The 12,515-nt window shown below is 47.0% G+C and overlaps 1 protein-coding gene across 23 annotated transcripts in view; it reads left to right on the top strand.

Moving 5' to 3' along the window:
- amph (amphiphysin) overlaps positions 1-12,515 on the top strand; it is a 354,942-nt gene that overhangs the window by 174,754 nt on the left and 167,673 nt on the right. For all 23 annotated transcript variants that reach the window (XM_038809956.1, XM_038809944.1, XM_038809948.1 and 20 more), the window contains exons 6-7: positions 3,212-3,319; positions 5,177-5,262. In XM_038809956.1, coding sequence (XP_038665884.1) covers positions 3,212-3,319; positions 5,177-5,262 — 194 coding nt within the window. The remainder of the gene's footprint in view (positions 1-3,211; positions 3,320-5,176; positions 5,263-12,515) is intronic.

The following is a 12,515-nucleotide window of genomic DNA, read 5'->3' on the forward strand; positions in this document are numbered from 1 at the left end:
ATGAAGCTCCCTTTGGACAATGAGATGAGTCTTATTTGTTAATTGGATTCCATGGAGCAGGAATGCTTCTCTGGACCCTAAAAAATAACTCCAAACCTCTGCTGCCTGGGGCCCTCCCACCCCATATACCAGACTCCAGAACACCTCAGCGGCTCCCCCTGTCCACACTCCTCCCAAAATCCTGGTCTTGCCTTGCAGCTGGCGGGTTTCTTCTGCTACCTTTGGTTTTCGTACATTCTGTCTTTCTTCACTGGTCAGCTGCTGTTTTCTGACTGAAACAGACGAGTAGCTTATCTGCATGGTTTAAACATGGCCTGGCACCCGGTATAATTGCCCTTAATGTCCAAAATTGCCCTTGGTGTTGGGTGGGGTTACTGGTTTATGGGGATAGGGTGGAGGTGTTAACCTTGGGTAGGGTGCTCTTTCCAGGAGCCGGTGCAGACTCGATGGGCCGAATGGCCTCCTTCTGCACTGTAAATTCTATGATCTATGATCAACCTGACCGCCAACTCAGGCAGGATTAGTGAACACTCCCACTGGGATTGGAAATCGCTCTTTCTGCCGATTGTGTCCCATACTGTCAACCATTGCCAAAGTGTCAACAATTCAGCTGCTCATAAAGCGTCCGGTCTGATAAGCGCAGTAAAGCGACCTGTACGTTCTATTGTTTCTGTCACTCAAACCGGGTGTCCTGTGAAGGTCATCATTACACCTTCTTGGGCTTCAGTATCAAACAGGGCCTTGGTTGTGTGCTTGACATTGCTCAGTGACATGTTCATGCCGGTATACATGTTACACTCTTTGGCTTGTACCGATCTCACAGCAACTACTTAATGTCAGTCTTGTTTGGTTGATGCCTGCCCCTTTTACAATGCTGCAGACCTGTAAACGCTACAGAATGTAAGTCAGGTGGGCGAAAACTGAAAATGCTGAAAAACGCAGCGGGTCTGGCAGCATGTCAGCCAGAAAGTCAGTAATCCCAGGCGATTGAAGACACCCGAGTGGTTGTATGTTGGGCAGGATGGTACCTTGGCACTGCTGATACCACCCAACAGCTTAGCACTGCCAGCCTGGCACCCTGGAAGGGCACTCCTAGGGCGGGAAGCTGGCAGGGGTAAGGTGCTCAGGTGGCATGTTTCCCGTACTGGGAATCGGGCCCCGCGCTGCCCTGCCCATGTGAGATGGGGTGCGGGGGGCTTACGGACCCCCCAGCAGGTGACTTTGGGTTGGTCTGGGTATTACATCGAGCGATCAAAGTACCATCGGAGCTCTTCAGAAGTCCCCCCAGAAGTCATTGTTGGAACCCTTGCTTTTCCTGATGTATATTAATGACCGAGACATTAATATTAGTACAGAGTTAAATTTCAAAATTTGCTGATACAGAACATGTGGGGAGGATAATATAGAATTTCAAAGGACATAAAAAGTTTGACGGACTGGGTGGACAAATGGCAGATGAAGTTCGATATAGAGAAATGCAAAGTGATCATTTTGGCCAGAAGAACATGACGAAACTATGTAAGAAAGGGTACAATTCTAAAGGGGGTGCAGCAACAGAGGGACCTGGGTGTATATGTGGATTGAAGGTGGCAGGACAGACTGAGAGAGTAATTAATAAAGTAGACAGTATCCTGGGTTTTATTAATAGGGACATTGAGTTCAAGAGCAAGGAGGTTTCGTTGAACATGTTTACCCCCAGCTGGAGCGTTGCGTGCAGTCCTGGGCACTGGACGTTAGGAAAGATGTGAAAGCATTGGGGAAGAGTGAAGAAAAGATTCACAAAAATGGTTCCAGGGATGAGGAACTTCAATTATTAAGATAGAATGGAAAGAATTGGGACTGTTTTTCCAGGCGAAAAGAAGGGTGAGAGGAGATTTAATAGAGGTATCCAAAATCAGGAGGGGTCTAGAGCGCACAGGGAGGAACGGTTCCCACTCATAAAATGATCAAAAATGAGAGGGAATAAATTTATGGTAATCGACAAAAGCAGCAATTGTAACTACAATGTGGAGTGTGATGGGACCACAGGGGGGAATGGCACTAGGTAAATTGCTCATTTGGAGAGCTAGTGCAGACACATTGGGCTGATTGGCCTCCTTCTACACTGTGATGACTCTGTGAGGTGAGGTTTGCCTTTCATCAAAATGGTGATGTAGCAGAAAATTAACTTTTGCTGTGCTGCCTCTACTATTGATTAAACAACTGAAGTCATCAGTTTGCAGATTAACCCTTTTGGCCCCGTATGTCTCATTGCACTTGTATCTGACATGCATAGATATGGATTAATGTCCCATTGCAGGACTGGAATAAAAGACATTTCAGTGCAGTACTGAATGATGCTGCTCTGTTAACGCTGTTGCCTTTGAAATACAGTAAGAAGTCTTACAACAACAGGTTAAAGTCCCAACAGGTTTATTCGCCTGAGGAAGGAGCAGTGCTCCGAAAGCTAGTGTTTGAAACAAACCAGTTGGACTTTAACTTGGTGTTGCAAGACTTCGTACTGTGCTCATCCCAGTCCAACGCCAGCAACGCCACATCATGGCCTTTTAAATAAGCTCTCGATCTCGATCCTTTCATGAGTGGGGCCGGTTTAGATCTATTTCAAATGATGGAAAGGTTCTCCTGGATACTGACCAATGACCGCCTTCTTAACTCACTGCCCTGAGAAATAGAGTAAATGACTAATCATCTCGTCAGCTGTTCTGGTGGCTGTATTTGTGCGCATAATAGTGTGGCTGTACTTCAAATGTGATTTATTGGTTATGATGCACTCCCACTTCGGCCCCAGTTACACCTCTCTTGCAGCCCGCTCTTTCTGGAACTTGTGTGTAAAGAATTGGCAGCTAAATTACCTACATTACAACTGTGACTGCACTTGAAGGCATTTCTGAGCTCATGAGAGGTGCTATGTAAATGCTAGTCTTTCTCTCCCAATGTGAGCTGTCAGCAGTCAAAGTTTTCCTTTTTCAATTAAAGAAAAAGCCTTCTATTCTAAATCATCCAGCATGTGCACTAAAAGAGAAAGCCCATCCCTCGGTAACACATGTATACACTTTCCTCTCTGCGACGGAATTCAGTCATGTGTGCGATTGTGATTTCTGTGACTGTCAGATGCGGGGTGAGAAACATGAACTGCAGTGGTGTTGGAGCTGCTGTATAAATAGGATCAAGGTGATAATTCTGTCCTCTCTTCTTTTTGCATCTGAAACAGACTCGAATTGCAAAACGCAGCCGAAAGCTGGTTGATTATGACTGTGCACGACACCACTTAGAATCTTTGCAGCATTCAAGGAGACGGGATGATAGCAAGCTCACCAAGGTACGGCATTAGAAAACATTTAAACTAATGATCTGAAATCATTCCTCTTGACAAAGTGAAATCAGGTGCATCCAACATTGAGCTGATACATTCACTGTTAACAAGTGAATTATTTGAAGGTTGGTGCATTTGTTGCACCAGAGTTTGTACAAGACGGATTTCTGAACAGCAGCAAATGTCAAGGTTCCCTAAAATATGAGACAGTTACGACACCCTGGGCGAGTGCACGGTCAATTCCAGCACCACAGGCCCCGGAGTCCCAACATAAGTGGATTCTCCAATAATTAGTAAGTTTTCCTGAGATCTTTCACCCTCGACTGCTCCAATGACATACAGGCACCAGATTTGTAAGTAAAACATTTGAAAAACTGTTTATTTATGACAAGAGAAGAGATAAACATGTACGGGAAATAATAGAACAATGGTCCACTTATCTAAGTATACCCCAAACCCTGTCCCACCCAGACACACACAAGACAGACACACAGTGGGTGGGTAGGAAAGGTTAAAAAATATAAGGATTAAAAGGCACGAGATGAATCTTCGCTGCTGAGGTGCTAGTCTTTGTAGTTGGTGATCTTGAAATCATCAGTTGGTTTGATCTTCTAAGGTTTATCTCCAATTAGAACTCACAGGCTGTAAGGCTTTCTTTGGGAAGTTGCCTTCACTTCCACTGACTTGGGCTTTCACAGGGAAGATTCTCCTCAGGTCTGTGCAATTCTAGCTTGCATCCACCAGATGGACTACCAGCCTCACTGAGTCAAACTGAAGTTCACAACATGAGAGTTCTAAATGGATTTTCAAATAGCCCCTCTCTTTATCCTGAACCCACAGGAAGAAACCAAGGGAGAACTAAAAGCTCTGGCCTCACAGTTTACTAATCAGAACGGAAATTACTACTTGCCTACAGCTCCCAAGTTGTGCAGAAAGAGAAGGTTATTTAGTCACAAGCTCTCAGCTGAGAGAGATCTGCTTTAGCTTCAAGTGGAACTTTCACAGGCTGGCAGGAAGCATTTTAAATCACCAGGCAAAGAGGTGATAGAGAGAGTCCAGACTGGCTCTTTGCTGCCTTCTAAGTCTTAACAGAATTGATGTAAAATGGAGATTGCATCTTCTCCCAACCTTCCTTCCAGAAGCTTCTGTGGGGCTCCACCAATCAGAATCAAGAATAGGATAAATCCCAGTATTTCAGAAGAGCTGATTGGCTGCTAGCCAAGTCCATTAAAATGACATCACAGGACCATGCCACACTGGAAAAGGGTAATTCTCATGGGCCAGTTCAACTAGCAGCTTGCAGCTAATTTTGAAGTCTGCAGTTCAAACCCAAAGTCTGCAATGTTGCAGCAGCCAGCAAGACAGTAATTAAATGGCACGCAAGGATCAGACAACGATTTAAAAGAGCTTCCTTACAAGATAAATGGATTTCAATATAGGCACGTGAAAGGTCACCTACATTGGACTAAAAAAGGATCAATTGAGATGTGGGTTTCAGATTTAAATAAAGTATCACAGAAAATCCTGAAGCCCGGCACTATTTGCATTGAAGTTCAATCTCCTAATATAAATCTCGCTGCCACCAGTAGCCATCTTCATTTGCATTGTAGAAGCATCGAATGGGGGTTAAACATAAGAGCAATAATCCCACAGCCATTTTAATCCTTGGAACTAGAGGCCTGGCTTGAGTTGGCAAAGAAACTAAAATAGTGATCAGAACAATTGCCCTGATTTTGCCAGTAGGTTGATTGAGAGACCTCTTCTGATTGGCTACATATCATCTGCTCAGCATTACAACAAAGTCTTTGTATTCACTGTTCTGATTATCAAAAACAAACACCAAATACTCTTGTTATCCTTTAGGCAGAAGAGGAGTTCCAAAAGGCTCAGAAAGTATTTGAGGAACTTAATACTGACCTACAGGATGAATTGCCATCATTGTGGAGGAGGTATTAAACTCCATTCTTTCTCATGTTGTCTCTCTTGCCATATAAACACATTTATACCTCTCTGGTTTGAATATCTTCAATGAGAAAGTCAAAGGCTTTAATTCAACCAAGGTTGTTTTTCACATCATTGCAGCTGATACCATTTCTGCTTTGAGCAGCTTAGCATGTACATCACATAGCTCTGTCTGTCCCAGTCTGTAATCAACATTATGGACCTGATTTTACCTGGGGGGGGGGAATTGATTTGGGATGGAATAGCCTTGATATTAGAAATACCTGGGATAATTTAATACCAAGGTCTCAAGCTCTGAATGGAAAGTCAGCAGGAAGTGGCAAACATTTATGTGACTCAAAGGCTGCCCAACAAGCAAGCAAATATTTGGAATCAGTGGCTGAGCTGTCTTGTGCAGGTCTATATGAAGACCTTAGGTTTCCTCTTGAAGGCGAAAGGAGTACTGCTCATTTCCAGGTCCAACAAGGAAAGTCATTTTTAAAAGGTTACATTTACCCTTTTAAGCCTCTTCTGAAGCTGATCCACTTGATGCTAACACGAAGCTCACTGTTGGTTCCAGTGCTTGCCTCTGAGTAACGTTTGCAGCCTGGTCCTGTGATCTAATGGTCTTGGCAGGTATATGTCAATAAGGGTGTCCTTGCCATATGTTCCGAGGAGCACATTAAAATAACACATTAAAATAGCTCAGCTTCTGATGGCACCATTGTGGATAAGTGCCATGGGCTATTTGAACTATTTATGTATGTCCAGTTTCCACTGGACAGGTAGGGATTATGTTTCCTCCTTGGCGAATGCACAGTGACACAACACATTGGGGGTATCAATATGTGTAAATTGGGAAGGAATACATTTTTGTGCATGCTTTTCCAAGGTGTTGTAAGTCTCAGCTGAGCTGTCTTGGAGAGATGCCAATTTCCTGCTTATCAATTTTAGACAAGAGGAGTAGAGAAGGAAGGTGGCACTATCATATTGACCACCTCCCAGTGGATGAGCAGTCTTAGGGAAGTGGACAGAACGGTGGCAGATAGAAATGTGAGACTAATCGCCTTCGGATGACAACAAGATGGTTGTGTACACACAATGGAAAAATGTTTCAGAATGTTGATGACCAGATAGATTAAAGGAATTAAATAGTGGATAAAATGACAAAAGACAATCAATAGCATTTGAAATACCTCTTCCCCAGCTGTCCTCCGAGAGCCAGGGAGCTCGGCTGAACCTGCCTCCTCCTGCTGTAGACACGCACCCATGCAGTGACCATCAGATTGTCAAACTCTTCCTGAACTACCACTAATACTCACTAAGGTGTGTGTTTCAGAGCTGGTGGAGGGTGCAAGTGACCGTGGTGATGCCTAGACCGGTGTAGAGCTCTCCTCTTCCACTCCTCATTGCTCATCTCTGGACTGGCGCTGAGGCCTGATAGGGATTCCTCCTCCTCCACTTCCTTAGACCTTGGTCAGAAAGGCACCTGTGAGTGAGATAGGAAAGTGCAACTTACAGCATCAGTTGCCTCCAACATGGGGCACATTCGGCCCTCAGGTTTGCATTGAATGGATGAATCCTTACTAGGTGGATGCCCAAGGCCAAGCTCCCTGTTGGCAATGGATCGGTCCCGCTCTACTCCTGCGATCTCAGATGTCTTCTCTACAAATTCTGCCAGAGACTTGAAAAGTGGTCACCCCACCCCCATCTTCTCACATCCTCTCTGAATGTGATGGCGCTTCTCCTGTTCAAAGAAGAAAACATGTTTGAGAGGAGTTGCATGGTGCATGGACTGGAGCATTGGCATTTGGGTCATTTATCATTTCTACCCTCATAAGACAGTCCATCTCTGTGCGGCAGGTCTACACTGGTGGAATTGGGTAGGAGGGATGTGGACCATCTCCCTCCGGAGTGTTGAACACATCTGCAATGCAAGGGGAAGGCTCAGACAGACATGTGGTTTATGGAGGTTGATAGTTCTCTCAGCGCCTCCACCACCTCCACCCGTCTTCCATGCAGTATTCCGTATCTGCTGAAGAGTGAAGGAGGCACTGCCTGGCAGCTTGGGTATACTGAAATGGGGCTGTGAGGCAGTACAGTGTTGCCACTGTGCCTTGAACCCTGACATATTGGAGTCTTTGTAGTTTATATGACCATCTGATGAGACTTATCCTGGCATAATGAATAAGATAATTCATCCTTTTCCGACACTGTGTAGCCCACCTCTTGTGCATCCCCTGGGCATTGAAAGCATTGGCTATCTGCACCCATGTAGTATTGTTTTTTCTGCTTGGCCTCCTCCTTCCTACCCACCTGCACATGGTCCAGGAGGACATGGAGAGAAGCATCACTATATTTCAGAGCTGGGTCAGCAGGTGACCGTGCAGACGTCCCTCTGTTTGTGGCCTGATATTGTGAATGTCGGGTGTCTTTTAAATATGGTGCCCGAATATGATGGCAAGGACGAGTGCCATCAATCCTATCCCACCACAGAAAACAGAGCGAAACCCTGGATGCATAATTAATTACATTGGGGCTGGAAGTTATGCCATGGTTTCCCATCAGCTTCCACAGCGGGAAGTACCCCCCATCCCCACCCCCATCATTGGACTTGGTCCAAGATGGGAGAATTCTGCCCACTATCTCTACTGGGTTGATGCTTCCAGAATGTTGAGCTGCTGCTTCCTGTTGAGTCTGAAAGATTTCACATTCTGTTTTAGCATCCTCCACTTTCTTTGTGGGGTGTGTTGCGCTCAAAAGTATGTCAGTGATAAACATCTGCTTCCCAGGCCCACCTTGCTAGCGTCATACTGCAAGGTGACTTCATCATTGATGACATGGTACTTCAACAGTGGTGTTGTCACGAGTTGTTTTGATTTTAACTTTTTGTTCTTTTCTCCAATTCCACTGCATATCCTTGCTAGTGTATTTGGGTAATGGTTTACACTCTGCCGACAAATTAGGCAAACATTTTGTTAAATAGTTCACAAATCCAACAAATCGCTGTACTGCTTTCACAGCTGTTGTGCACTGCGTCGCCGCTACAACTCTCTCCTTGTGAGGATCTGGGTTAAGACCTTTTGTTGTCAGTACATGACCTATGTACTTGATTTCAGGCATTTTCACTTGTAAGCTTTTCTGGTTCTACGTCAGGTTCATCTGGTGAGCTCTGATCATGCGTCATCCATTGTGTCTCCATGTCTATAGACTAGTAGATAATCCACTACGGCTTCCACTCTGGGAAGATCACCGACTATCTCATGTTGTCTATGTTGATACTCTTCTGGAGCCGTGGAAATGCCAAACAGTACACATAACCATCTGTATCTCCCGGACGGAGTCCAGAATGTTGTAGGAAATATGCTGCTTTCATCCGGCTTCACTTGCCAGTAACTATCCTTTGTACCTTGGGTAGTAAAGATCTTTGTTTTGGCAAGTTAAGGCAAGATTCCTTTGATGGTTGGCATGGTGTTGTGAGTTCTCTTCCATGCTTTATGCAGATCCTGTAGGTCTGAACATACTCACAGTTTTTCAGGTTGTTTCACTGCTACCATGCTGCTAATCTAGTCTGTAGGAATTGTCACATTTTTGGTTACTCCCTTTTCTTTTTCAGCTCTTCAACTTGTCTTTTAGGCTCGACTTGAGGGCAGCTGGAACTCCCCTTGGCAGATGCTTGGGTCTTAAACACTTGTCTACTTTGAGGTGATTTTCTGCTGGTAGATATCCAAAGCCTGTAAGCACATCTTTGTACTCCTTGAGGATCTGTTCAGCGGCCAATGGCTTTGTGTGCTGTGACACATTGTAAATCTCTGTTGTCATGTGCAGTGTTACCTGCCCAAGCTTTAGACTTGCTCCAGCTTAGATGAGTGACTGTTGCGAGCCATCTATGATTTGGAAGCCCAGATCTTCATTCATGCCATTGCATTGAGCTCTCAGACTAAGTTATCCACTTGGTATGATTATCATGCCATCCTATGGCCTCAACCTTACTTTCAAGGGCTTCACCTTTGGATCACCATATTGAGTCACTTTGCAGAGGTCCACGAAGGTCATGATGTTGCACGGCACACCAGTGTTTATCTGACACTTCTTATTCCCTTGATACTTTACATCTGCAATCAGCATTGTAACAGTTACAAACCATTTATCACCGATAGACTTGATGGAACCAGCCTGTTTTATGGTGTATAGGCTTCATCAGACTCTTCTGCTAATCACTAGTGAATATTTACAGCACCAAATTGGGATGACACAGAGTTTATGAAGCCAAGAGCGAAGGAATTTTCTTTTTGTTTTCCTACATACACAAAGTGTACTCCCGGATTGATTTTTTCATTTTAAACAGGGCTTTACTCGCGGGGGTGGTGGATACCGAGTATTCGGCGAAAGCTGTGTCAGATCATGCCCCACACTGGGTGGATTTACAGGTGAATAAGGAGGGGAGGGGGGGGGGGGTCAAGGCCCACAATGGAGATTGGATGTAGGACTGTTAGCAGATGAGGAGGTGTACGGGCGGGTGAGGGAGGCCATTCAGAACTATTTGGAGATAAGTGATACGGGGGAAGTTTCGGCAGCAAGGTTGGGCAGCACGGTAGCACAAGTGGATAGCACTGTGGCTTCACAGCGCCAGGTTCCCAGGTTCAATTCCCCACTGAGTCACTGTCTGTGTGGAGTCTGCACATTCTCCCCGTGTCTGCGTGGGTTTCCACCGGGTGCTCCGGTTTCCTCCCACAGTCCAAAGACGTGCAGGTTAGGTGGATTGGCCATGATAAATTGCTCTTAGTGACCAAAAAGGTTATCAGGGGTTATTAGATTACGGGGATAGGGTGGAAGTGAGAGCTTAAGTGGATTGGTGCAGACTTAATGGGCCAAATGGCCTCCTTCTGCACTGTATGTTCTATGTTTTGTTCTATGTTCAATGGTATGGGAAGTGCTGAAGGCAGTGGTCAGGGGGGAGCTAATTTTGATACGGGCTCATAGGGAGAAGGTGGAGCGGGTAGAGATGGATAGGCTGGTGAGGGAAATATTCCTGGTGGACAGAAGGTATTCTGAAGCCCCGGAGGCTGGACTGTTGAAGGGGCGGCAGAAGCTGAAGATGGAGTTTGTTCTGTAAACCACAGGGAATGTGGTGGAGCAGTTGAAGAAGGCGAGTGGGGGGCGATATATGAGTATGGGGAGAAGGACAGTAGGATGCTAGCACACCAGCTAAGGAAGAGGGAGGTGGCAAGGGAGATAGGAAGAGTGAAAGATAGAGGGGGGAACACGGTCTTGGACCCAGTGGGGGTGAATGGGTTGTTCAAGGAGTTTATAGTCAGCTATATGAGTTGGAATCCCCAGCTGGGATGGAAGGGATGAGGCAGTTTTTGGAAGGGTTGGAGTTTCTGAAGATGGCGGAAAGGTCAGTGGAGGGGTTGGGAGCCCCGATTGGGATTGTAGAACTAGCAGAGGGATTGCAAGTCTCCGGGACCAGTTGGCTATCCTGTGGAATTTTACAAGAAGTTTTCTGGGATGCTGGGCCCGCTGCTGGTGAGGGCATTTAATGAGGCAAGAGAGCAAGGTGTCCTTCCCCCAACAATATCATAGGCTTCGATTTCATTGATCCTGAAGTGGGAGAAGAGATCCACAGCAATGTAGCTCATACAGGCCAATCTCCCGACTGAATGTCAATGCCAAATTGTTGGCCAAAGGTTTGGCCGCAAGGATAGAGGACTGTGTTCCGGGCTTGATGCACTATCAATTACGCAAAGGCGAGAGTAGGATGTGATCGAGGCTTTATTACACTGAGGTATGTGGCCTCCTAAAGCAGCCGACGAAATGGCTGCTGTACGGGGAGCACACATATTTATAGTCCGCCTACTGGGCGGAGCCAGCAGGCAGGGATCTACCCCCGTACCTGTAGTACAGGGGCCTTACCGTAAAGCACCTATAACAACATCCTCTATATACAATATATACATCAGTGGTGACTACCACATTCACCGCCTGTTAAAAAAATGAGTCCAGCGGGGGTGGTGAGAGCTATCTACAGGAAATCATGTTTAAAAGTACAGATAATATTACAAATTCAGGCGGTCCGGTGCCTTAATCTGTCGTCGAGAGCGCCTTGGTGCTGGTGGCAACTCCGGCGGCGGTTTGGTCTTCAGTGACTCCTGGAGCGTGTCGAAATCCTCTTCATCCCCGGGTATGGGCAAGGGGAGGACGGATTGTCCTGGAGCGGGGGCTGCGGTGGGGTGCGCCGGGGGAAGGGAGGGGGGCGCCGGGTCGGAGGGGGGTTTCTGTGGGGAACCGGCTGGCGCCAAGTCCCTGAAGGAGACTGTGTCTTGGCGGCCGTCGGGGTACGCTACGTAAGCGTACTGTGGGTTGGCATGGAGTAGCTGTACCCTCTCAACCAACGGGTCCGCCTTGTGGAGTCGAACGTGTCTATGGAGGAGAATGGGTCCTGGAGCTATCAGCCACGTTGGGAGCGATACCCCGGAGGTGGACATCCTGGGGAAGGCAAAGAGACGTTCATAGGGGGTTTCATTAGTCGCGGTGCACAGGAGCGACCGAATGGAGTGAAGTACAACGGGGAGGACCTCCTGCCAGTGGAAGGCCGGGAGATTTCTGGACTGTAGGGCCAGCTGAACAGCCCTCCAGACCGTCCCGTTCTCCCTCTCTACCTGCCAGTTTCCCCTGGGGTTGTAGCTGGTCATCCTGCTCGAGGCAATGCCCCTGCTGAGCAGGTGCTGGCACAGCTCATCGCTCGTGAATGAGGATCTCCGGTCGCTGTGGACGTAGGCGGGGAAACCGAACAGAGCGAAGGTGGTGTTAAGGGCTTTGATGACGGTGGCAGACGTCATGTCGGGGCATGGGACGACAAAGGGGAATCGGGAATATTCATCGATCACACTGAGAAAGTATGTGTTGCGGTCGGTGGAGGGGAGGGGCCCTTTGTAGTCCACGCTGAGATGTTCAAAGGGGCGGGAGGCCTTCACCAGGTGCGCACGGTCTGGCCGGTAGAAGTGCGGTTTACACTCCACGCAGACCTGGCAGTCTCTGGTGATAGCCCTGACTTCCTCGATGGAGTCGGGCAGGTTGCAGGCCTCGATGAAATGGTAAAAACGAGTGACTCCTGGGTGACAGAGGTTGTCGTGCAGGGTGCGGAGTTGGTCCACTTGTGTGCTGGCACATGTACCTCGGGATAGGGCATCGGGGGGGCTCTTTGAGCTTACCGGGGCGATACAAAATCTCGTAGTTGTAGCTGGAGAGCTCGATCCTC

Source organism: Scyliorhinus canicula, chromosome 10 (genome assembly GCF_902713615.1).
Source record: "Scyliorhinus canicula chromosome 10, sScyCan1.1, whole genome shotgun sequence".
Classification (NCBI taxonomy): Eukaryota; Metazoa; Chordata; class Chondrichthyes; order Carcharhiniformes; family Scyliorhinidae; genus Scyliorhinus; species Scyliorhinus canicula.